Source organism: Chiloscyllium plagiosum, chromosome 30 (assembly GCF_004010195.1).
Source record: "Chiloscyllium plagiosum isolate BGI_BamShark_2017 chromosome 30, ASM401019v2, whole genome shotgun sequence".
In the NCBI taxonomy this organism is placed as follows: domain Eukaryota; kingdom Metazoa; phylum Chordata; class Chondrichthyes; order Orectolobiformes; family Hemiscylliidae; genus Chiloscyllium; species Chiloscyllium plagiosum.
Window position 1 is genome coordinate 37,985,805 of NC_057739.1, and position 24,867 is coordinate 38,010,671.

At 42.6% G+C, this 24,867-nt stretch overlaps 1 protein-coding gene across 2 annotated transcripts in view; it reads right to left on the minus strand.

Annotated features, from left to right (window-relative positions):
- Positions 1-24,867, minus strand: part of ass1 (argininosuccinate synthase 1) — a 162,714-nt gene that overhangs the window by 133,724 nt on the left and 4,123 nt on the right. For both annotated transcript variants that reach the window (XM_043720419.1, XM_043720420.1), the window contains exon 2: positions 10,135-10,247. In XM_043720419.1, the coding sequence (XP_043576354.1) occupies positions 10,135-10,242 (108 nt within the window). In that variant the 5' untranslated portion in view covers positions 10,243-10,247. The remainder of the gene's footprint in view (positions 1-10,134; positions 10,248-24,867) is intronic.

A 24,867-nucleotide genomic window follows, 5' to 3' on the forward strand; every position in this document is an offset into this window, starting at 1 on the left:
CTTTTCCAGCAATAAAGTTTCAACTTTGATCTCCAGCATCTGCAGATCTCACTTTCTCCTCGAAGATTTCAACCTACTGCGAATCCTCTTACAAGGATGCCTTCCTTGAAGAAGCTCTCTGCCTCTCTCTACAAAGATTTCAGTGAGTCCCTCTCTCACTGCACACCCCAGGTCATCTCCTCTGCCAACTCCCCTCCTCCAAGTCCCTCCTCCCTACCTTTTATCTTCTCCTGCTGAACACTCTCTGCTCATTCCTGAAGAAGGGCCTGTGCCCGAAACGTCGAATCTCCTGTTCCCTGGATGCTGCCTGACCTGCTGTGCTGTTCCAGCAATAAAGTTTCAACTTTGATCTCCAGCATCTGCAGACCTCACTTTCTCCTCGAGGATTTGAGCTATAGGCTGAACAGGCTGGGGCTGTTTTCTCTGGAGTGTCGGAGGCTGAGGGGTGACCTTATAGAGGTTTACAAAATCATGAGGGGCATGGATAGGATAAATAGACAAAGTCTTTTCTCTGGGGTGGGGTAGTCCAGAACTAGAGGATATAGGTTTAGGGTGAGAGGGGAAAGATATAAAAGAGACCCAAGGGGCAACGTTTCCACGCAGAGGGTGGTATGTATATTGAATGAGCTGCCAGAGGAAGTGGTGGAGGCTAGTACAACTGCAACATTTAAAAGGCATTTGGGTGGGTATATGAATCGGAAGGGTTCAGAAGGATATGGGATAAGTGCTGGCAGATGGGACTAGATTGGGTTGGGATATCTGGTTGGCATGGACAGGTTGGACCGAAGGGTCTGTTTCCATGCTGTACATCTCTATGACTATGACGTGCCCTCCAGTCCAGGCAACATCCTGGTACATCCCCTCTGCATCCTCTCTAAAGCTTCCACAATCTTCCTACAATGAGGTGACCAGAACAGAACACAATATTCCAAGTGGTCTAACCAGGGCTCTATAGAGTAGCAGCATAACCTTGCGGCTCTTAAACTCAATCCCCCTGCTAATGAAAGCCAACACACCAAATGCCTTAACAATCCTATCAACTTAGGTGGTAACTTTGAGAGATCTATGGACCTGGACTCCAAGATCCCTCTGTTCCTCCATATTGCCAAGAATCCGGCTTTTAAAAGTCTATCTACCTTTATTACAATCTACACAATATAGAGATCCGAAAGTTCATTAAAGTTTCTGGTAATTGAATAGATAAAAGAAGCCATTCAAAATCATTAGTTTTGAGACTTCAGGCCATTCAAACTCATCCTTTAGAAATACCAATTCCATGAACTTTCATTCCAAACTTTGACAGGTTTTTATCAGCTCAATAGCCTGGCCCTAACCATTATAACTGACAGTTGCCTCTAAAACACTGGCTGACTTTCCATAAAACTGCCCATAAAACTGAGTGAATGCCTTTTTATTCTGTCCATCATTTTACCCACATCCTAAATTTCCTCATATTATATCGTTAAAAAAATACTTTAAATCAGTGGACTTGACTGTATAATGAATTACATACAACAAGTGACAACTAAATAGAGCAAAGAAAACAAGAGGCTAGATTCAATCAGAACAATAGGGATCTCAACCATATATATAAAACCAAGGATGACAGAAGAAGTCCTGTCCACCGAGAGCTGCCAGTCAAAAAAAGCCAGGCAGCTTTTTATTGCTCATCAGTATATGCTTAGCACTTTATGAACTCAGAAATATTGTCTCCTCTGCAAATATGCTGCAAGAATATTTTATAAAATGCATGCAGTTTAGCATTCGGGATTTCTTAAGCAAAAATTTGAATTTATATAAAGAACAAGAGCCTGTCTTGAACTTTGAGTGTTCATCTTCTAATATTGGTAGACTGGCTGGTTTCTCCTATCGAATCTGCTGCAAGGAAGTTGTGCACTAGGTGGCAATCTGCTTACAGCACGCATTGGAAACTCAATGGCAGAATTATTCTCAGTAACTCCTCCCAATTTCAATCAAATTGTTCTGTACAACAGATGCAAGTTTTCTGCCTGAAAATGCCATGTATTTATGTTTTAGTTACCACCACATGCATTTCAGAATATAATTGCAAATAAACTGATAATGAAGTGTTCATAGCTCATACAATATTGTTCCTACAAGAAACTTTTCAGGAATATATCTTGTATACTTTGTTAGCTTATAGCCTTTCAACCGTTTCTTTTGACAAACCTTATACATTGCTCTCCTACCAGAAATATACTAAATTGCCATCTCCTAAACCTTTTTCCAGATATAAACTGGAAAAAAAAAATCAGAATATTGGTAGGAGTTTTTTTCTTAAAATTTTGTCATAGATGTGGATGTCACTGCATGGGCCAGCATTTTCTGCCTATCCCTTGTTGCCCTCAAGAAAGTGGTGGTGAGCTATATCTTGAACTGCTATAGCCCATGTGCTGTAAGTAGACCCACAATGCCGTTTAGAGCAGGAATTCCAGGATTTTGATCTAGTGACAGTGAAAGGAAGACTATATATTTCCACCTCAGGATGGTGAGTGACTTACAGAAGAACTTGCAGGTGGCAGCCCTAGTTCTTCTAGAAGGAAGGGGTTGTGAGTTTGGAAGGGGCTGTGAGTTTGGAAGGGGCTGTCTAAGGAATGTTGGTGAATTTCTGCAGTGCACACTGCTGTGATAGATGTTTTTGGTTTATGGATGTTGTGCTAATCAAATGGGTTGATTTATCTGGATGGTGTCACGTTTCTTGAGCTGTCGTAATCCTTCCTAAAAGTTGGTATTTCCTATTCTTAATTTCCTTTAGGGATACTTTGTCACCTTCAATAGGTGGAAAGAAAGAAAGAACTGGACCAATGTCTGGCATGAAAACCTTCAGTTTTTAAAAAAAATATACTGTTGGAGCTCCATTTACATCCACTTAAACAGACACTAAGTATCAGTTTAATATTTCATCTGAAAGAGGTGTTTCCAACAATGCACTTTTGGTATTGCAATGAGGTAAAGGTAAAAGTATTCCTTCAGAATTGATAAAGTAGGATACAGTTATATTGGTCACTACACCACAGCTTCAGCCTACCAGTTTGGGGCAATGTAAACCTCCTTTCCTGAACACAAACCGGTCAGAGTGTAATGTAACCTGTTGGATTTATATGTATAACTTTTAAAATATTGTTTGCTGTTAGTTTGGGTTTCTGGTTTTTGAGTTTTGCAACTGCTGGGTTTTATGTATCTTTGAAGTTAAAATTTAATTTGTAAGTATTTCTGTAGCTATAGTGATTTTCTTTAGCAAGTTTTAGGGCTTGCCTTTAGAATGAGTAGGTTTTGTGCACCACTAATGGACTCTCATTTATTTAGATTGATCGGTAGGTAATGGGGCCTCAATGTTTTTTCAAGTGTTCAGGAACTTTCTGTAAGAAAAAACAGTTTAAGAGAAACTCCCAAAGCAAAGAGGGATAACTTTTAGTTTCCTTTTGACTTTCAGTGGGACAATCCTGTGAAGTCTTTTGAATCTGATGGCTCTGTAAAGACCTCCAAAGAAAGGAAGGCTATACAGTGAACTAAGTTACTTTAGAGTGAAGAGCTAGCATTACCATCAGACCAGAAGTGTTGGGATCAAACCATGGAGAGATTACTTAAAGCTGTCCACATTTAGTAGACGTGTGATAGCTTCAGGAAGAATATATCTTCAGTTCCAGTCTAAAAATTGAAGTTATTTAAAACCAACCAAGGCATTAGATACAGGGATGCCAGAGTCACGTTTTGTGTACTGTGCATTTTCAGGACTATATAAAAGCTGTTTGAGTTGAGTTCTTTTCAGTTTGTAAAGGAGCATTTTGGAATTATTATTTCATTGCAAGCTTAAGTAGACAGTTCAGATTATTTTATTTTGTATTCATTTCTTCTTTTAAAAAAAATCTGTTTTGTTGTTAAAGCAAAGCCTACAGCATTGCGTGCTTATATTTCAGTTTTTGTTAAAACCAAAACAAATAAAAATATGATCTATTCGGCTAGATTTCTGCATGAGATCTGACTTGTCTGGCAATAACATCATCTGGCATCAGACAAAAACAAACTACAGATACTGTAATCCAAAGTAGATAAGCAGAAGGCTGGATTAATACAGCAAGCCAGGCAGCATCAGAACCTGTCCTGAAGAAGGGTTACACCCGAAACGTCAACTTCTGTACCTCCTGATGCTGCCTGGCTTGCTGTGTTCTGATTTGGTCAGCTGCTTTTTAAAAAGTTCTGAAGAAAAGTCATACTGAACCCAAAATATCAACTCTGTTTTTCTCTCTCACAAATGTTACAAGACCTGCTGAGCTTCTCCAGCATTCTTTCTGTTTGTTTCAGGTTTACAGCATCTGCTGTACTTTGCCTTTATGTAATTTTAAATTAGTGGCAGCAAACATATCAGTCAAAGCCAGTGAGGTCGTTCTTTAATATGTGATCATATCTTTGAACACCATAGTGCAAACATTAGGAGTAGTTTCAGAGTCAGGCCAAAGTTCTCAGAAAAGAGACATGGGATCAAAGATAGATAGCAAAATATTTGCCATTTAATGTGTCTTAATGTAAGCCAGGAGAAATCCTCTGGTACTTTCAAAAGAATAATAGACTTTCATGGTCTTCCATCCATACCAGAAACCTTCTCTTTGGTCCCTGGCAGCAACTATCGTTAATGGGCAGGTAAATGTAAACTCAGAATATTAGTCAATGGCATGCTGAGAATGGCCAGGCTTGAATATCTATTCAAGAATCCTGAAGAAGGGCTTATGCCCGAAACATCGATTCTTCTGTTCCTTGGATGCTGCCTGACCTTCTGCGTTTTTCCAGCAACACATTATCAGCTCTGATCTCCAGCAACTGCAGTCCTCACTTTCTCCTTGAATATCTATTGGGGATCCCCACTGCCAGCTGCTCACTAGATATTCTCACTCAGCAATTAAAATCACTGCTGCTAAGTTAGATTTAAGGTCTATGTTCCTCAAGAACATGTAAGGTGAAGAAGAATCAAAATTAGAAAAAAAAAGTGTGTATTAATACCGTGAGTATTCTTGGTGACTTCAAAACAAATTTTAAAAAGTTATACTTTTGATAAAATAAATTACCAAACATGAATTTCAAATGAATTATTCCACATATTCATTGAAATGTTTATAGATGTTTTGACTGAGATTATTAATAGCAAACAAATGCTGATGGCTTCCATGAATGTATCTCTATACGTACACAGCAATGTGTTATACTTAGCCAATATTCATTCAAGAGAATCACATTTCATTTCCTTGAAGTGCTTGTATATTAAGAATATAGATATGCAGCTACTGGATCCAATACTAAGGAATTAACTAATCAAATTTCAGTCTACCAAAGGAGCAAAAAGAAATTAAGAAATCACAAAGCCTAAATATTTATTTATCATGAATAATCATTTATCATATTTTGCATATTTTACAACCATTTCAAACCAGAGTAGTTCTGATAGCATGATATCACTGAAAAAAAACCTTCACCACAGTAAGCACTATCTTCGTGCCTGTTTCTAAACACAGTAGTATAAGATTGGTTATTAAACATTTGAACAAATAAACATATTGGGACTTAAAATAGTATTTATTAAATCTTTCAAAGAGAGATTGCAGAAGAGAGATTATGAGATAAATGAATTTAAGTATTATCCTTGGAACTCTAATGTCTTATTTCATCAATAATTTCATCAAACAAGATAGCAACTTGCAAAATCCTTAATTTCTTATTGAGCTTCAATGTTTCTTAGAAGTGGCATTTTACTGCCACTTTTTATTAAATGGGAATTCCAGTACATAAATAGAACATGTTAGCATATTTTTTTCTTCTATTTCTTCTCAAGCTCCACTATCATACGTGCTTATGTTAAATCGGAACAATGATTTTTGTCTAAGATGTGGAAGTTCCTTGAGTTTGGACTGTTTCCTTCCCATTGCATTAGTGAATACCCAAACTGTGTTAACTGCAGCACTGTGAAAAGCACTGACTGAAATGCGTGCTACTCCTTCCGGCAACCCTCTCACACCCCTTCACTGAGTAATTAAAATACAGCCCAGACACACGTTCTTTTGGTGTCAGCAGTGATTCAGAGCACATTTGCCTTTGAGTCACAAGATTCTAGGTTTAAATCCCACTTTTGAGACTCAGCACAAAAGTTAAGATTGACACTCCAGTGCAACACTGAGTGAACGCTGCACTGATGGGTCTTGTCTGTCAAATGAGATGTTAAACCAAGACTCCATCTGCCTGTTTCATGATGGATATAAAACAAAATCTGGCAGCACTGTTGTGAAGTAGTGTGTGGGAGTTATCCCTGGTATCCTGTTCAATATTTACCCATCAATGAACTTGGCAAAATATGGATTATTTGGTCACTTTCACAAAGATGTCTGAGTTTTCTGAGCTAAATCAGCTGCTATGTTTCCTAGGTTACAACACTGGCTACACTTCAAAAGTATTTTGTTGGCTGTAAAGTGCTTTGAAGGTGTCTGGGGATTGTGAAAAGTACTATGTAAATTCAAGTCTTTTCATTTATGCCACCATATTTAACATATTTTTAAATCTGTGGTAACGTACCAAACACCATCCATAGGTTTGACTGTTGGTGATTACAGTGAAATAAATTGACATTTGATATCGATCAAATAAGATTATGGACACAGTGATAGGCTGTGAAATAGGACGTAAAATAGTTATGGGATATACTGGTAGATTACAGGTACCTGAGAAGCTAAACATATATGGAGCATAGAGGTTTGTAGTTCTAGAGGCTGAGTTCCTTGCAGTATTAATGACATCTGATATTATTTAGAGCGGCAAGGTGGCTCAGTGGTTAGCACTGCTGCCTCACAGCAGCAGGGACCCAGGTTGATGCCAGCCTTGGGTGACTATCAGTGCGGAGTTTGCACATTCTCCCTGCATCTGTGCGGATTTGCTCCGGTTTCCCCCACAGTCCAAAGATGTGCAGGTCAGGTGAATTGGCCATGCTAGATTGCCCATATTGTTTGGTGCATTAGTCAGAGGGAAATGGGTCTGGGTGGGTTACTCTTTGGAGGGTTGGTGTGGACTTGTTGAGCCAAAGAGCCTGTTTCCACACTGTAGACCATCTTAAAAAAAAAGTTAGTCACTTTCTAAAACTCCATGAATAACTCTTTTCTGAGCAAGATTTGTATTCAGTGGGCATAATTTGAAAAGGTTAAGAACTTCAGACACTATTAGACAAAAAGAGTCTAGTCAAAGCTTTACTTTTGAAGGAAAACTTAAAGCAAGATTTGGTCCAGAAAGAAGCTGTGGGACCAGGAGAAGGAAATGTTCAATCTTCAGTAAGTATTGACATACAGTTAATACAAATCCTTCCATAGCCAGTGGTATTACTGAAAGGGTACCAAACAAGTCAATATTTTCTTAAAAACCAGCTTGGCTGTCCACTAACTGAAGGCAGATAGCATCTTAGACACTTAAGTGGCATTTTCTTGGCTGGCATCATGTCAGTGGCAGCACAGACAGTGCCACATAGGAAGGTCATCAACTGCAAGGCAGCAGCCTCCATGCTGCTTCTTGATGAAAAGGGACAGAGACAGAGACTCAATGGCCCAGGCAGGAAGTCAACTGCGGGCCTCAATGCTGCATACACCTGATCATGCTGGTTAATCAGCCCTAGCCAAGAAAACAAATCTCTACTGAAAGTAAAGGCGTCCTCACGTTTCCTTTTCCTTAACAGTAACCATTTTCTCAGTGACATTGCTGAGGCTGCAGAGCTCCCATAACTCTGATAGGGCAAACAATGTAGTATTCCTTTCTACCTTTCTTAATTTGGAATCCCCCTACCCACTATTCAAATAGTCCCAGCAATACTGCTGTTTTACTTAATCCTCCATGCACAGTTTTATATCCCAATATTGTTGGCAGTAAAAATATCATTCCACGTAAGAGCTTCCTGAAAACCCATCTGCTTCAGTGAAGTACCTTGGGGAAAGACATCTGCAGTAACAGTAATGATTGCAATGAGATCAGCCAGAAGGATTTCATGGAATAGGAGCTCCCTGAGTAGGCCTGCTAATCTGATCCAATCAGGGAGCCTTGTCTGACAGATAAGAACAGGAGTGTCAGTTAGGCGGTAGTGTGGGAAAAAGAAAAAAAGCAGGAGATTATAAAAAAAAAAGAACAGGAGTGTCAGACATTCTGTTCATTCGGAGAGCTGGCTCTGAGGGAGCTGGACCAGTGCCAAGAACTCTCCACGTGTAAGTAAAGAGATGCCAGCCTCTCTGAAGTTATTTCAGCAACATAACCTGATCGGATGTTTATGTAACTCTAGATGCCCATCAGAGTGTTTGGTTCTTAACTGCCTTCTGAAATGACCAGTAAGGCATACAGTTTGCAAAGTGACTTACCAGCACCTTGTCCAGGACAATTACAGATGTCCCTTAAATGAATTAAAAGCAAACACTTTGTTCCAGAAAGTGAACAATGAAAAGTCTGCATTCTCATTCCTTCAGCTGTGAAGTATTGGAAATATATGGATGTAATTTTTTTTTCTCAATTTTGTCTTTTTAGCTTCTTTATGTGAACTGAATTAACCACTTAGTTTGCATTTTGCTGATTTCTCAATCTGTTCGTCTCATTTGCATATAATACTTACTGTTTGTTCATTCACACATATACTAGATGCCTGTTGCTATAGCTGTATCATTATCAGCTCCCACATCCAGCAACTTATATGGTACTTTTCTGTTAAAAAAAAAGGAGTTGAAGGCTGCAGGAGAATGCCTCATAAATCAGAAAAGGACTAATTAACCAGCTTGTGAGGCAGAATACAAGGAGCTAAAGTAACACCATGAGCCACAAAAGTAATCAATTTGTAAATTTAAGTATTGGTCTGGTGATTTTCAATAATCAGTGCCAAGCAAATACAAGACCAGGTGCTCTTGTGATCTCATCCCAACAACCACTTTACACTTTGGGGCGGCCTGGTGGCTCAGTGGTTAGCACTACTATCTCACGTTGCCAGGGACCTGGGCGCATTTCCCGACTCAGGCAAGCGTCTACATGGAGTATGCACATTCTCCCTGTGTCTGCGTGGGTTTCCTCTGAGTGCTCTGGTTTCCTCCCAAAGTCCAAAGATGTGCAGGTTAGGTGGATTGGCCATGCTAAATTGCCTGTAATGTCCAGGGATATGCAGGCTAGGTGGGTTAGCCATGGGAAATGCAGGGACAAGGTAAGGTGGTGGTTCTGGGTGGGATGCTCTTCGGAGGGATAATTGGCCTACTTCTACACTGTCGGGATTCTTTGATTTCAGGGTTTTCAAATGTAGATAACCTAGTATCATATAATCTCTACAAGCCATTTGGCCCAACAAATCCACACCAATCCTCCAAAGAGTAACCCACCCAGACCCATTCCCCTACATTTCCCCTGACTATTGCATCTAATCTACACATCCATGAACACTATTGGCACAGCCAATTCACTTAACTGGCACATCTTTGGATTGTGGGAAGAAACCAGAGCACTTGGCGGAAACCCATGCAGACACTGGGAGAATGTCTGTGTGGAGTTTGCACAGTCACCCAAGGCTGGAATCGAACCCGGGTCCCTGGTGCTGTGAGGCAGCAGTGCTAACCACTGAGCCACCAGTGCTAACCATTGAGCCAGCTACCATGCCACCCCTGTACCAAGGACCCTTGTATCTGTGCAAGTGAACTTGGTACCTACTACAAATAGGAGAAAGTGAGGACTGCAGATGCTGGAGATCAGAGTCGAGAGTGTGGTGCTGGAAAAGCGTAGCAGGTCAGGCAGCATCCAAGGAGCAGGAGAATCGATGTTTCAGGCATAAGCCCTTCAAGAGGAATAGGGTTTATGCCCGAAACGTCGATTCTCCTGCTCTTTGGATGCTGCCTGACCTGCTGTGCTTTTCCAGCAGCACACCTACTACAAATAGGTCAGTATTCATGCTTCTAGCGTTTGATTCCAACTGCCATCTTCACATTACCTTTCAGTAAATTTATTCTGCAGTATAATTGTTTAACTTCCATAACCTGACAGTATAATTTATTTTTCAGTCACAGAGGGCAATTATGTTAAATCGCTGATCTTCGAAATAAATTACATAATTTATTAAAAATTCAAATATCTTACCAGATATGCAATAACTTCATATCCTTGTTCTTTCAGCCAAACCAGAATACATGAGGTGTCCAATCCACCACTGTAGGCTAAGACAACTGTGCCTTTAGATTGAGACATTGTGCCTGTAGAAAAAAAAGGGAAAAATCAAACAAAGGCATTACACATTGCTGCAATTAGCAAGGAAACTACATAAAATTGCTTCTTCTGAAAATACCCTGCTTATTTAATATGATCATGGCTGATAATACTATTCAATACCCTGTTTCTGCTTTCTCCCCATACACTTTGATCCTTTTAGTCCAAAGAATTATACCTATCTGCTTCTTGAAAACATTTGGCTTCAAATGGAGACAGAGGGGAGCAGTGGAAGGATTTCGGAATGGAGGGTTATGACTACTGGTGTTCCACAGGCATCAGTGCTGGGACCTCTGCTGTTCGGGGTCTGCATAAACGATTCAGAGGAAAATGGGACTGGTCTAATCAGTAAGTTTGCAAGTGATAAAAAGATTGGTGGAGTTGCAGATAGTGAGAATTGTCAGAGAAAATGGAATAAATTTAATCCAGACAAATGTGAGGTGATGCATTTTGGAAGGTCAAGTACAGGTGGAAATTACACAGTGAATGGTAGAACTCTTTGTAGTATTGATATGCATAGGGATTTGGGTGTGCACAGGTCCAGAGATCACTGAAGGTGGCAGCGCAGGTAGATAAGGTAGCAAAAAAGGCCAATGGCATGCTTGCCTTCATTGAAAGGGACATAGAGTATGAGGATAGGCACGTTATGCTGTAGTTTTATAGAACTTCAGTTAGGCCACACTTGGATATTGTGTGCAGTTCTGGTCACCACACCATCAGAAGGATATGGATGCTTTGGAGAGGATACAGAAGAAGGTTGACCAGGATGTTACCTGGTATGGGGGATTTTAGCTATGAAGAATGGTTGGATAGACTGGATTTGTTTTCACTGGAACGCAGGAGACTGAGCGGCAACATGATAGAATTACATAAGATTGTGAATGGCGTGGAAAGTATGAGGCTTTTCCCCCAGGGTGGAGGGGTCAATTATTAGGGGACACAGGTTCAAGGTATGCAGGGGGAAGTTTAAAAGAGATGTGCAAAGCAAGTTTTTCACAGAGGGTGATGAGTGCCTGGAATGCACTGCCAGAGTAGGTGGCGGAAGCAGACACAAAAGCAGCATTCAAAAAGCACTTGGACGAATACACGAATAGGAAGGGAATAGAGGGATATGGATCCTGCAAGTGAAAACAGTTTAGTATGGAAAGACAAAATGTGTCAGCACAGGCTTGGAGGGCTGAGGAGCCTGTGCCTTTGCTGTATTGTTCTCAACTGCTTTCTGTGGCAGAGAATTCCTCAGGTTCAACACTCTGGGTGAAGAAATTTCTCCTCACCTCAGTCCCAATGGCCTACCCTTTTATCCTTAGATTGCGATTCTTTTGATTCCCCCTCATTCTTCTAAGCCCCAATGAATATAATCCTAATTGAGCTAGTCTCTCTTCAGAGATCAGTCTGTCTGAAACTTTCAATACACATCCTCCATAGTCAGAGCATCCTTGCTCACCCTCCAATCCATAGGAACTGTTTCAGAGTCCACAGAATCTTGAAAGATGACCATCAATGCATCCACTATTTCTAGGGCCACTCCTTAAGTAAGTTAGGATGTAAATAAACCCAGGGGATTTGTTGGTCTCAGTCCATCAATTTCCCAAACCATTTCATGACCAATGCTACTGATTTTTTTCAGTTCTTCTCTCTCACTAGTCCATGTGTTCCCCACCATTTTTGGAATGTTATTTGTGTCTACCTTTGTGAAGGCAGAATCAAAATATGTCGTAGGTGATCTGCCAACTCTTTGTTCCCCATTATAACCTTGTTTATTTCTAATTGTAAGAAATCTATCTTCACTAATCTTTTTCTCTTTGTATAGCTATAGAAACTTTTACAATCAATTTACATGCTCCCCATAAGCTCACTTGTACTACTTTTAATTAATCCTTTTGTCCTTTTTTGCTGAATTCTAAATTGCTCCCAATCCACAGGTCTGCTATTGCTTTTGGTCAATTTTGCATGCCCTCCCTTGGACCTAATACCATCTTTAAGTTTCCCTTGTTAGCCATGGCCAAGCCACCTTTCCCATTTTATTTGTGTGCCAGACAGGATTTAAATAGTTATTGCAGGTTGAACAAGTTGGGCTTGTTTTCATGGGAGCTTTGAATACTGAGGGATAACTTGATGGAGTGCATAAGATCCTGAATGATCTTGTCAAGGTGGACATGGGACAGATGTTTCACCCTGTTGTATAACTGGGGGATGCCCTTTGAGGACAGAGATGAGGGAATATTGTTTTCTCTCAGCTAGTTATGTGACTGTGTAAGTCTACCTCAGGAGGTGATGGAATAGGAATATTTGAATATTTTTAAAGGCAGAAGTAGACACATTTTTGTCAGGCAGGGGAATCAAAGGTTATAGGAGGTCAATGGGAATATGGAATTTGAAACACAGAGATCAATCATAATTTTATTGAATAGCAGAACCAGCTTGAGGAAACCAAATGATCCACTTCTGCTCCTATGTATGCTTGGCTGAGGAAGAATCGCACTCCTAGACCTCCAAGGATGATAGTGCTGAGGTATTAGAGGAAACATCTTGACACCACTCCAAGTGACCCATCCTCACAAGGAGATTTAATAGTGCCAGGAAGCACAGGTGGAAACACATACAGGCTCCACAGGTGTTTCCAGTCAGCACACCACAAACATTCACTAGGCCCACCACCACCAGCTTGGAAGTTATAGCCGAGAGTCAACTTGCATCTGGAAAAAAAAGACCGTCAGCATGGCTGGCCTGTCTATTCACAGGCCTTGCCAAAGTCTCCTTACCAAACCTCCACAGCCAACTGCCTCTGCTTCAGAGCAGGGTTCCCCCACCCCAGCTGTGGATACAGGGAGTTCACTGAAACACAGTGGGAGGCAGAAAAAGAATAAAACATATTGAGGGTACTTAGATGGCACGGGTGAAGAAGGTTATTTGTAAATAGCACGATGTATATAAATACTAACGGTTTTCATTTTCATGCATGTGCTTTTGACGTTCCCTGTATGAATACTATGTGTTTACACACTCGCTGGCAGCTGTTCAGGGACACACGGAGCCTAAAAATATAGAGGTCCGTGCAGCCAGCTGACACCTTTGGCCCTCCTGGTTCAATTTCTTGAATGGCTGGATACTTCTTTACTCAAAAAAAAAATATAGCTTTGACAGATTTGTCCAGCAGTGGCTGTGCCAGGGAGGGTCAACGCTGCAAAGTGCCCTAAAGTAAGCAGGCTGCATGCCCGCAACCCAAGTTGTTGCCCTTTTAAAGCCCCAAGTGCAGTCATTGGTACAGCTACCTTCCTCACAGCACAAGTTACTTACCCCACCCACTCAGAGTGCGGTTGCAACCACCTTCTTCCCATTGTGCATTTTTGATTTCAAGCACGATGCAAAGTGACACTGCAAGCTCCACTCCAGCAGATTCTAGCCTCAGCCTGACTGAGTCAGTGACCAGCGCCTCCAGCAATATCCCTGTACCCTCCTAATAGCCCATTCCATCAATTCCATAGGAATCACGCTTCTCTACCAAACCAGTCCAGATTTGCCAACTCTTCCCATCCAGACACTGGTATATGGTGTGTACAGGCCTGGGGTGGACATTCGCTGTCTCCCTTTTGACAACATCCCTCCTCTATTACACCCTCCCAGTCATGCTTTACAGTATCAACTCCTTCAAAATCCTGCAGCCCTCTTCACAACTAAACTCCAGCCTGACCAGAAAGCTGCTGTGGCTCAGTGCTACACATCAGCTGCACTTGCCCTCCCCTTAACTTCCTGTGCTAAGATGCGCCTGATTCACCGGTCACTTCACAGACTGCATTACTCAGTACTTTCTTTGGAGTTGCATATATGACTGCCCACCTGCTACAACTTCAGGGTATTTCCCATATAAGCTACTAGCACAGGAAGCAGGTATAAGACTGATATAGCTCACAGCTGTCCGATAAGATGTGCACCCCTTGGAACTGAGAACTGCTTATCGGTAATGCAAGTTGTCAGTTTCTGTGATTTGCGGTTATTGACATGGCATAGCATGTCAAGCAGAGATGCTGTGAGTAAGCTGGTAGGATCTAAGTGAGTGAGCAAGTGCTAAAGGAGCAAGAGCCCGAGATGCAGCCTAGTGCAGTCTGCAAATTGTGCTTGTCCTGGTGCTCAGTGGCCCCAGTGCAGCCTTTCAATGCAAATTACCAATGTGCCTTGCAATGCAAGACTTTACTTCCAGAGTGCACTGCCAGTGCATATTAGAAATGCCAGATGGTCATCATGCATTGCCAGACAGTGAATGCAAACATCTATAGAGGACATTGCGTTCTGCTGGTGTCCTCACATTGTGACCCAAGATGTCGTTGCCCGGTATCCAACACGGAGGTGGTTCAGAGCAAGAGGTAGACTGAATCCACTAGGTACATGCTTTGGCTTCCTTGTCAATTTTTTTCCCCAACAACCACCTTCTTTGATAAATATGGTTAGATGGGAGTGTGAATATTAATCATGAGACATGCGGTGTTATTAATGACTATTAATTAGTATGTTATTGCTTTCTAAAGAGTCACACCACTTGTGAAAAGCATAAAGGATGGAGCAAAACAATCTCAACATCAAGATGGGCCTCACTGCACTCAACATCAAGATAGGCCTCACCCAAATCTGCCACAAATCTCACTTGTTGCTTTGATTCCTAGAAGATCTTTTGCCATTGGCCACATTTATTGTGAACTCCACCACCAGAGAGCAAGGAGTACACTCGTGCAGCAGCACAGAGAATAGGCCTAAACTGGTCAGTTTGTCTTCATAAGAAAAACCTCTCATCTTTGGAGTCAGTCTGGTGAATTGTTGGGTTTGTTTTCAGCAAGAAAGTTCAAAACGGAAAGCAGTGCACTCCAAAATTGTAAAATACATAGAGGAAGAAATTCTCCTCATTCTCTCTCAAATTGAAGTAGCTGAAGTAAGCATGGACCTCTGAACGATGCTGTGAGTGTCAGAATTTCATTGATCAGCAATTTTTTTTTTTTTTAAGAACAATAAGACTGTGCTATTTTGTAGATTAAGGTGCAGAGATAGCCTTTAGTAAAGTGATGTGCTCTATCTGTCTGATATGGGAGATGAGAAAGAATTTAAAATGATCCTGATGATTACGTCTGCAGGAAGAGTGTTGGCTGTGAATCTTATTGGAGCACATCGATTGTTTGGAGTGCCAGCTTGGGACAATGAGGAAATTAAAAGAACCAGGGAGTATGATGGATGGAAGCTTCAGGAAAGTAGAAAAACTGCAGACACAGTCAGTCGGTTAACTCGAGGAAAGGTAGGATAGGTAGATGGGTTGTGCAGCAGACTTCTGTGCCAACTCAAACAAGTATGTTGTTTTGGAAAATGTAGGGGGTGATGGACTCTCAGTGGAATGTAGCACTGGCAGCCAGATTCCTGGTACCGAGACTGGCACTATTTTAATGAGGAGTATGTCGGGTTCCAAGAGATCGATCGTGATAGGAGACTCTCTAGTCAGGTGCACAAGGATGTCGCAGATAGGGTGCAAAATATTCTCAATGGGAAGAGCAACCAGCAGATCGTTGTATACATTGGTATACAATGACATAGATTAGAACCTTGGACCCTGGTGCTGTGAGGCAGCAGTGCTAACCACTGAGCCACCGTGCCACCCCACGGATGAGGTTCTGAAGAGACAACATAGAAAATTTGGCAGGAGATTAAAAAATAGGTCCTCAAGGGTAGTAATATCTGGATTACTCCTGGTGCCACAGGCTAGAAAGATTAGGAAAAGGAGGATAGAGCAGAAGAATGCATGGCTGAGGAACTGGTGCAAGGGGCAGGAATTTGAATTTCTGGATCATTGTAATCTCTTCTGGGGTGTACGTGATCTGTATAAGAAGGATGGTTTTCTCCTGAATTGGAAAGGGACAAATATCTTGGCAGGAAGATTTACTAGAGCTACTCAGGGAGTTGGGATGTCATGTTACAGCTGTACAGAACATTGGTTTGGCTACTTTTGGAATACTGTATGCAATTCTGGTCTCCTTATTATACCAAAGATGCTGTGAAACTTGAAATGGTGCAGAAAATGTTTATAAGGATGTTGCTGGGGTTGGAGAGTTTGAGCTATAGAAAGACGCTGAATAGGCTGGGGCTATTTTTCCTGGAGGATCAGAAATTGAGGGGTGACCTTATGGAGGTTTATAAAATCATGACAGGCATGGAGAGCAGGAATAGGTGAGGTCTTGTCCCCCAGAGTAGGGGAGTCCAAAGCTAGGGGGCATAGGTTTAAAGGTGAGAGGGGAAAAAATATATAAGGGATCTTTGGGACAACTTTTTTTTTTTTTACACAGAGGTTGGTGCATTTACTGCCAGAAGGAGTGGCAGAGGCTGGTACGATTACAACATGTAAAAGATATATGCATGGGTACATGAATAGGAAACATTTGGACAGATATGGACCAAATGCTGGCAAATGGGACAAGATTAATTTAGGATATATGGTCAGAATAGATGAGTTGGACTGATGGGTCTGTTTCCATACTGTACAACTCTAGGACTCTATAACTGGGTTGCAAGGAAATGGCAGATAATTTAAAACAATACATTGATCTTCAAGGTCAAGGACACTACAAACACCCCAAAGATTACAAATAATCAAGGCACTAATGGGAGGAAAGATCTTGTAACAGTCTCTTTCCAAGGGTCAAGTATTTGACAAATTAAAGGCAGACGATTCTCCAGGTTCTGATGGCCTGCACCCAAGGGTTTTTAAGGAAGTGGCTGTAGAGATAGTAGAGTAGAAATATTCCAGTACTCCATGGATTTCAAGAGGGTTCCAGCAGACAAGAAAATTGCAAACATGACATCCTTCTTCAAAAAAGGAAGAAAATTATAAACAGTATTACTCAAGTATCCCTGTACTCTGGTCCTCCTGATATAAAGGCCAGCATTTCATTAGCTTCTTGATTGTTTTCTGCACCTGCTCATGACATTTGAAAGATCCATGCACCTGAATCCCTAATTCTCTTTTTGGAAGTCCACTGTATTTAACTTCATTCCATCTAGAAAGTACCCTAATCTAACCTTTTTCAGTCCAAAATGGATAACCTCACACTTGCTTACATTAAAATCCATCTACCAGAATTTTGCCCATTCACTTAATCTATCCATATCCCTTTGTAATTTTATGCTATCATCTACAGAGGAACCTCGATTATCCAGCATTCAATTAACTGAATTTTAGATTATCTGAACAAGAATGCAAGGTCCTGATGCTTGGTTAACAATGTTGTTATCTTGCATTCTATTGATGGTATCCAATTAACTGAATGAAAAACGCCCCACCCTAGTCCTTTGCGTAACCCAGGTTCCTCTGTAATGTGTCTGCACACTGCCTAACTTTGTCATCAGAAAACCAAGTTATTAATAAATAATGTGAATAATTGAGGCCCTAACACAGATCCTTTGGGACACCATTAGTCACATCCTGCCAATGTGAGAACACACCTATTATTCTCATTGCTGTTCCTGCCACTCAACTATTTTCCCAGCCATGTCAGTAATTTGCCCTTAACAGTCTCTCATTTTATCAAATGACTTCTGGAAATCCATATAAAATACATCCATTGGCTTTCTCCTATCCACTAGCTTTGTCACCTCTTTAAAAAAAATCAATGACATTTATCAGGCAAATCCACAATTAATTGAAAATTTAGATTAGATTACTTACACTGTGGAAACAGGCCCTTCGGCCCAACAAGTCCACACCGACCCGCCGAAGCGCACCCAACCAGATCCATTCCCCTACATTTACCCCTGCACCTAACACTATGGACAATTTAGCATGAGCTGAAAAATGTGCTGCTGGATTTAGTTACCCATTCTTGATTATAGACTCCAACAATTTCCCCACCACAGATATTAGGCTAACTGGCCTGTAATTCCTGGTTTTCTTCTTATGGCCTTCCTAAAAAGCAGAGTACACTTGCAATTTTCCAATCCAAAGGAGGACTCCAAAATCTAGGGATGTCTGCAAAACTGTAGTTAGAACATCTACAATATGCTCCCCTACTTCTTTTAATACCCTTACATGGAAACTGCTAAGAATCTGTTACTCTTTAAACTCTAATTTCCTCATTGCCAATATTTACTTTAATTTTATTTAGTCCCTGATTCCATTGCACTACTAATTTGCCCTGAACCTCTGGTAAGCTATCCTCCTTTGGTACTGTAAATATTGAGGCAAAGTAATTATTCTGTCATTTCCCTGTAGTCATTGACAATGTCCCCAGTTTCAGTCTTTAGTGGGCCAACATGGCTCTTCATCACCTGTTTTCTTTTTACATAATTATAAAATTTCTTATTGATTTTGATGTCTCTTGCACATTTCCTTTCATAATCGCCATGGGGAAGCACAGTGGTCAGCACTGCTGTCTCACAGCACCAGAGATCTGGGTTCAGTTCCTGCCTTGGGCAACTGTGTGTGTAGAGTTTGTACATTCTCTGTGTCTGCATGGGTTTCCTCCGGGTGCTACGGTTTCCTCCCACAGTCCAAAGATATGCAGGTTAGGTGAATTGGCCACGCTAAATTGCCCGTAATGTTAAGTGAAGGGGTAAATGTAGGGAATGGGTCTGGGTGGGTTGCTCTTCGGAGGGTCGGTGAGGACTTGTTGGGCCGAAGGGCCTGTTTCCACACTGTAGGGAATCTAACTAATCTAATCTAATCCCCTTTAGTAGCTCTTATAAACTGTTTTGTGGCCCTTTGCTGGTCTTTGTATCTTTCCCCATCAGCAGGATATGTGCTGTTTTTTGCATTTTAGTTTTTAGCATTTTAGTTTTTATGCTATCCATTACTTCTTTAGTTGTCTATGGCTGTTCTTTCAGTGAAGTGTAGCTTTTCCCTCTTAACGGTATAAATGGGTTTTGTATTAAATGGTTCTTTAAAAATCAGCCCATTGGCCCATCTGATCAAGATTCTGTTGTAATCTGAGGTAACCCTCTTCGCTGTCCACTACACCTCCAATTTTGGTGTTAACTGTACTTCTTATGCTCGCATCCAAATGCAGCACCGATCCTTGTGGCACTCCACTGGTCACAGGCCTCCAGTCTGAAAAACAACCCTCCACCACCACCCTCTGTCTTCTACCTTTGAGCCAGTTCTATATCCAAATTGCTAGTTGTCCCTGTATTCCATGAGATCTAACCTTGCTAATCAGTCTTCCATGGGGAACCTTGTCGAATGCCTTACTGAAGTCCATATAGATCACATCTACTGCTCTGCCCTCTTCAATCCTCTTTGTTACTTCTTCAAAAAACTCAATCAAGTTTGTGAGACATGATTTCCCATGCACAAAGCCATGTTGACTATCCCTAATCAGTCCTTGCCTTTCCAAATACATGTGCATCCTCAGGATTCCCTTCAACAACTTGCCCACCACCGAGGTCAGGCTTACTGGTCTATAGTTCCCTGGCTTGTCCTTACCACCCTCCTTAAAAGTGGCACCGCGTTTGCCAACCTCCAGTCTTCCGGCACCTCACTCGTGACTATCGATGATACAAATACCTCCGCAAGAGGCCCAGCAATCACTTCTCTAGCTTCCCACAGAGTTCTCGGGTGCACCTGATCAGGTCCTGGGGAGTTATCCACCTTTAACCGTTTCAAGACATCGAGCACTCTGTAATCTGGACATTTTGCAAGATGTCACCATCTATTTCCCTTCGGTCTATATCTTCCATATCCTTTTCCACAGTAAATAGTGATGCAAAATACTCATTTAGTATCTCCCCCATCCAATTCGGTTCACGCAATATATCAAGAAATGGTTGGCGATCAAGACTACGAGCCCTGACAACATTCTGACAAAAGTACTGACAGCTCACTCCAGAACGTGTTGCTCCCCTAGCCAAGCTCTTCCAGTACAGCTACCTGACAATGTGGAAAATTGAGCAGAAGAATGGACTGCAGATGCTGGAGATCAGAGTCAAGAGTATGGTGCTAGAAAAGCACATCTGAGGAGCAGAAAAAGCGACGTTTCAAGCAAAAGCCCTTCATCAGGTATGAGCCTGGGAGCCTTGGGGGTGGAGAGATAACTGGGAGAGGGGTGGAGCTGGGAGGGCGGGGAGGAAGATAGCAGAGAGTGCAATAGGTGGATGGAGGTGGGGGTAATGGTGATAGATTGGAGGGGAGGGTGTTGCGGATAGGTGGGAAGGAAGATGGACAGATGGAACAGGTCATGAGGGCAGCGCTGAGCTATAAGGTTGGAACTGGGGTAAGGTGGGGGAAGGGGAATTGAGGAAATTGGTGAAATCCACATTACTGCCATGGAGTTGGAGGATCCCAAGGCAGAAAATAAGGCTTTCTTCCTCCAGGCGTTTGGTGGTAAAGGAGTGGCGATGGAGGAGGTCCAGGACCTGCATGCCCTTGGCAGAGTGGGTGGGGGAGTTTAAGTGTTCAGCCACAGAACAGTGGGGTTGGTTAGTGTGGGTGTCTCGGAGATGTTCTCTGAATCGCTCTGCAAGTAGGTGTCTTGTCTCCCCAATGTAGAGGAGACTGCATCAGTAGCAACGGGTACAGTAAACGACATGTGGAAGTGCAGGTGAAACTTTGATGGATGTGGAAGGCTCCCTTGGGGCCTAGGACAGAGGTGAGAAGGGGGGGGGGGGGGGGGAGGTATGGGCACAGATTTAGCAATTCCTGCGGTGGCAGGGAAGGTGCTGGGAGAGGAGGGTGTTGGAGGGAGTGGACCTGACAAGGTATTCGCGTAGAGAATGGTGTTTATGGAAAGAGGATAGGGATGGGGAGGGAAATATAACTCTCGTGGTAGGGTCCATTTGTAGGTGGTGAAAATGGCAGAGGATTTTGCGATGTATACAGAGGTTGGTGGGTGGAAGGTGAGGACCAGGGACGTTCTGTCCTTGTTGTGGTTGGAGGGGTGGGGTGTGAGCGCGGCGGTGCAGCAACTGGATGCTGGAGTGCATGAACCACCACATGGAAGGGGAAATTGTGGTCTTTAAAGGAGGAGGTCATCTGATGTGTTCTGTGGGACTGGTCCTCCTGGGAGTAGATTAGATTAGATTAGATTAGATTAGATTCCTTACAGTATGGAAACTGGCACTTCAGCCCAACAAGTCCACACTAAGCCTCTGAAGAGTAATCCACCCAGACCTATTCCCCTACCCCTGACTAATGCACCTAACACTAGTGGCCGTGCTAAATTGCCCATTCACCTGACATGTACATTTTTCGATTGTGGGAGGAAACCGGAACACCTGGAGGAAACCCACGCAGACACAGGGAGAATGTGCAAACTCCACACAGACAGTCGCCAGAGGCAGGAATCCAACCCGGGTTTCTGGCGCTGTGAGAATGTGGTAGAGGCAGAGGAATTGGGAATAAAGGATAGCACTTTTGCAGGAGGCAGGGTGGGAGGAGGTGTAATTCAGGTAGCTGTGAGAGTTGGTGGGTTTGTAGAAAATGTTGGTGTTGTGTCGATCACTGTTGATGGTATTGGAGAGGTCCAGGAAGGGGATAGAGGTGTCAGGGATGGTCCAGGTGAATTTAAGGTTGGGGTGGAATGTGTTGGTGAAGTTGATGAACTGTTCAACTCCTTGTGGGAGCACGAGGTGGCGCCGATGCAGCGGAGGAAAAGGTGGGGAGTGGTGCCGATGTAACTGCAAAAGACAGACTGTTCCACGTAGCCGACAAAGAGACAGGCATCACTAGGGCCCATGCGGATGCCCATGGCTACCCTTTTTGTCTGGAGGAAGTGGGAGGATTCGAAGGAGAAATTGTTGAGGGTGAGGGCCAGTTCAGCCAAATTAATTAGAGTGACAGTGGTCGGCCAGGGTAGTCAGGTTTGTGGATCTTGGGAAGGAGGTAGAACCGGGGTTCCCAAAGTATGAGGTTGGAAGCTGTGGGTGAGAGATCCCCTGAGGTGATGAGGTTGTGTATGGTCTGAGAGATGACGGTTTGGTATGGCAGGTGAGGTTGTGGTCGAGGGGATGGTAGAAGGAGGTGTCTTCAAGTTGACACCTGGCTTCAGCGGTGTAGAGGTTAGTGCGCCAAACTACCACTGCACCCCTCCTTGTCTGCTGGTTTGATGGTGAGGTTGGGGTTGCAGCAGATGGAGTTGAGGGCTGCGCGGTTGGAATGGGTGAGAGGGGTGGACAGGTTGAGGCAGTCAATGTCCTGGTGGTAATTGGAAATAAAGAGGTCAAAGGGAGGTAACAGACCAGCACGGATTGTCCAGGTGGGTGGGATGTGTTGGAGGTGGGCGAAGGGGCCCTCAGAAGATGGGCTGGAGTCTTGATAGAAAAAGTAAGTTCAGAGGCAGAGGTAGCAGAAGAAGTGTTCGATGTCACAACATGTGTTGAATTTTTTTTTTCCCCGGGAACGGAGGAGGATGATAGGGGGATTGAGAAAATTGCCCAGGTTTGTCTTGTACATAAAAAAGGATGAAATTAACCCAGCCAATTACTGCCCTATCAGTCTAATTTTGATCAGTAAAGTTAGGAAGAAGGTGTCATCAATAGCGCTATTATGCAGCACCTGCTCAGCAGTAAACTGCTCAGTGACGCCCAGTTTGGGTTCTGCCAGAGTCACTCAGCTCCTGACCTCATTACAGACTTGTTTCAAAAACTGTCAAAAGATTTTTTTGAGAAGATTTGTAGCTCAGGTGGAGGTTCAGGTTGTAGGTTGTAGGTTTGCTTGCTGAGCTTGTAGGTTCTCAGACATTTCACCTTGCTAGGTAACATAATCAGTGAGCCTCTGGTGAAGCGCTGGTGTTCTGTCCTGCTTTCTATTTATGTGTCTTGGTCTGTTAAGGTGGGTGATATCATTTCTGGTTCTTTGACTCAGATGTTGGAAAATGGGGTCCAAATCGATGCGTTTATTGATGAAGTTCCAGTCTGAATGCCAGGCATTTAGGAATTCCCATGTGTGTCTCCGTTTTGCCTGTCCTAGGATGGATGTGGTGTCGAAGCGGTGTCCTTCTTTGTCTGTACGTAAGGATACTGAAAACAAACCTACCAGCTCAGAAGCAAATTTACAACACAAACCTTCTCAAAAATCGCAAACCCACCTATGGGGACAATACTCTCAAAACTAGCCTGAAGATGGGAACCCAATGCCACCTGACTGAGTGCCACCAACAAACATCTATATTTCCTACATGAATGCCTCAGGAAACAGGTTATTAGCAAAATGTGTCAAGTACAAACCACCACTCAACACCCCACAAGCCAGAAGAATAGCAGAACAGAACAGCCACAGAATGTTGCGAGAAATGATAAATCATGCCCACAGCCGACTCCATCAGTATGAATGGGAAATTTCATGCCAAAAAACACTTTGTACACCAGCACGACTGATGCAACAGGAATCGATAAGCACATTAAATGAGCCATCAGCATCAAAACAACAGCAGACCAAGAAAAGGAAAAAAAAAACTATCCCTCCAAGAAAAACTGGACAAGCTCTCACAAAAGAACAACGCAGACAATTCAGAAGCTTGGATTAAGAACCTATCGGACCGACCATTAACAGACACAGAAAATGCTATCCTAGCAAGAGGGATGAACTACAACTACAGAGACACAGACAAAAAAGGACTTCCTAGCAGCATTAGAACCAACCTTGAAAGACAACGGACTCACGGAAGAAACCCAGCAGACCACCAGACAGACAATACTAAGCAGGGAAAAAGAATGGAACACCCTCAACACAGGAAAGGAAAGCCCTAGAAGGACTCAGAAAAGACAGAAACATTGGAATCCTACCTGCAGACAAAAGGCTCATGACCATCATCCTAAACAGAACAGTTATTTGAAAAGGTGAACTTACTGCTCACAGATACTGACACCTACCAATAGACGATAGACCTGACTCCACAGCTAAAAACCCATATCACAGCACCACTGAAGAAATCTATACATCAGGCGAAATTAACAAGACAGATCTCCAAAGAATGAAACTCGATGGATCCAACACACCCCACTTCCATGGATTACCTAACGGACACAAGCCAGGGGCCCCTTTCAAGCCCATAGTCTCAGTCCCTGGCACACCAACATACAGACTAATAAAGGAACTTCACCATAAACTGTGCTACTCTCTCCACTCCACCCAAGAATTCCTAATCATCATGATCAAAAGACACCAAGATAAAGAGGATGAAGTAATGGTCTCCTTCGACATAATGGCTCTCTTCACATTAATTAACATCAACCTGGCCAAAGAAACACTGATCTCACTCCTAGACAAACCAAGGATACAAACACCAGACAGCACCAACTCCATCAGCAAGGACAGCAAACTCAAGCTAGTAGACCTATGCCTCACTACCCACTTCACCTTCAAAGACAAGACCTACAAACAAATTAACGGGACTCCCATGCGATCACAAATATCAGGATTCTTAGCAGAAGCAGTAATGCAGAGACTCAAACGAATAGCCCTCTCCAAAATCCAACACAAGCTTTGGGTCTGCTATGTGAATGACACCTTTGTCATCACGAAACAAAACAGATTAGAAGAAACCTACAATATTGTCAACAACATCCTCACAGGCATAAATTTCACCAAAGAGGAAGAGAACAACAACAGACTCCCCTTCTTAGATGTCACAGTGGAACGAACAGGCA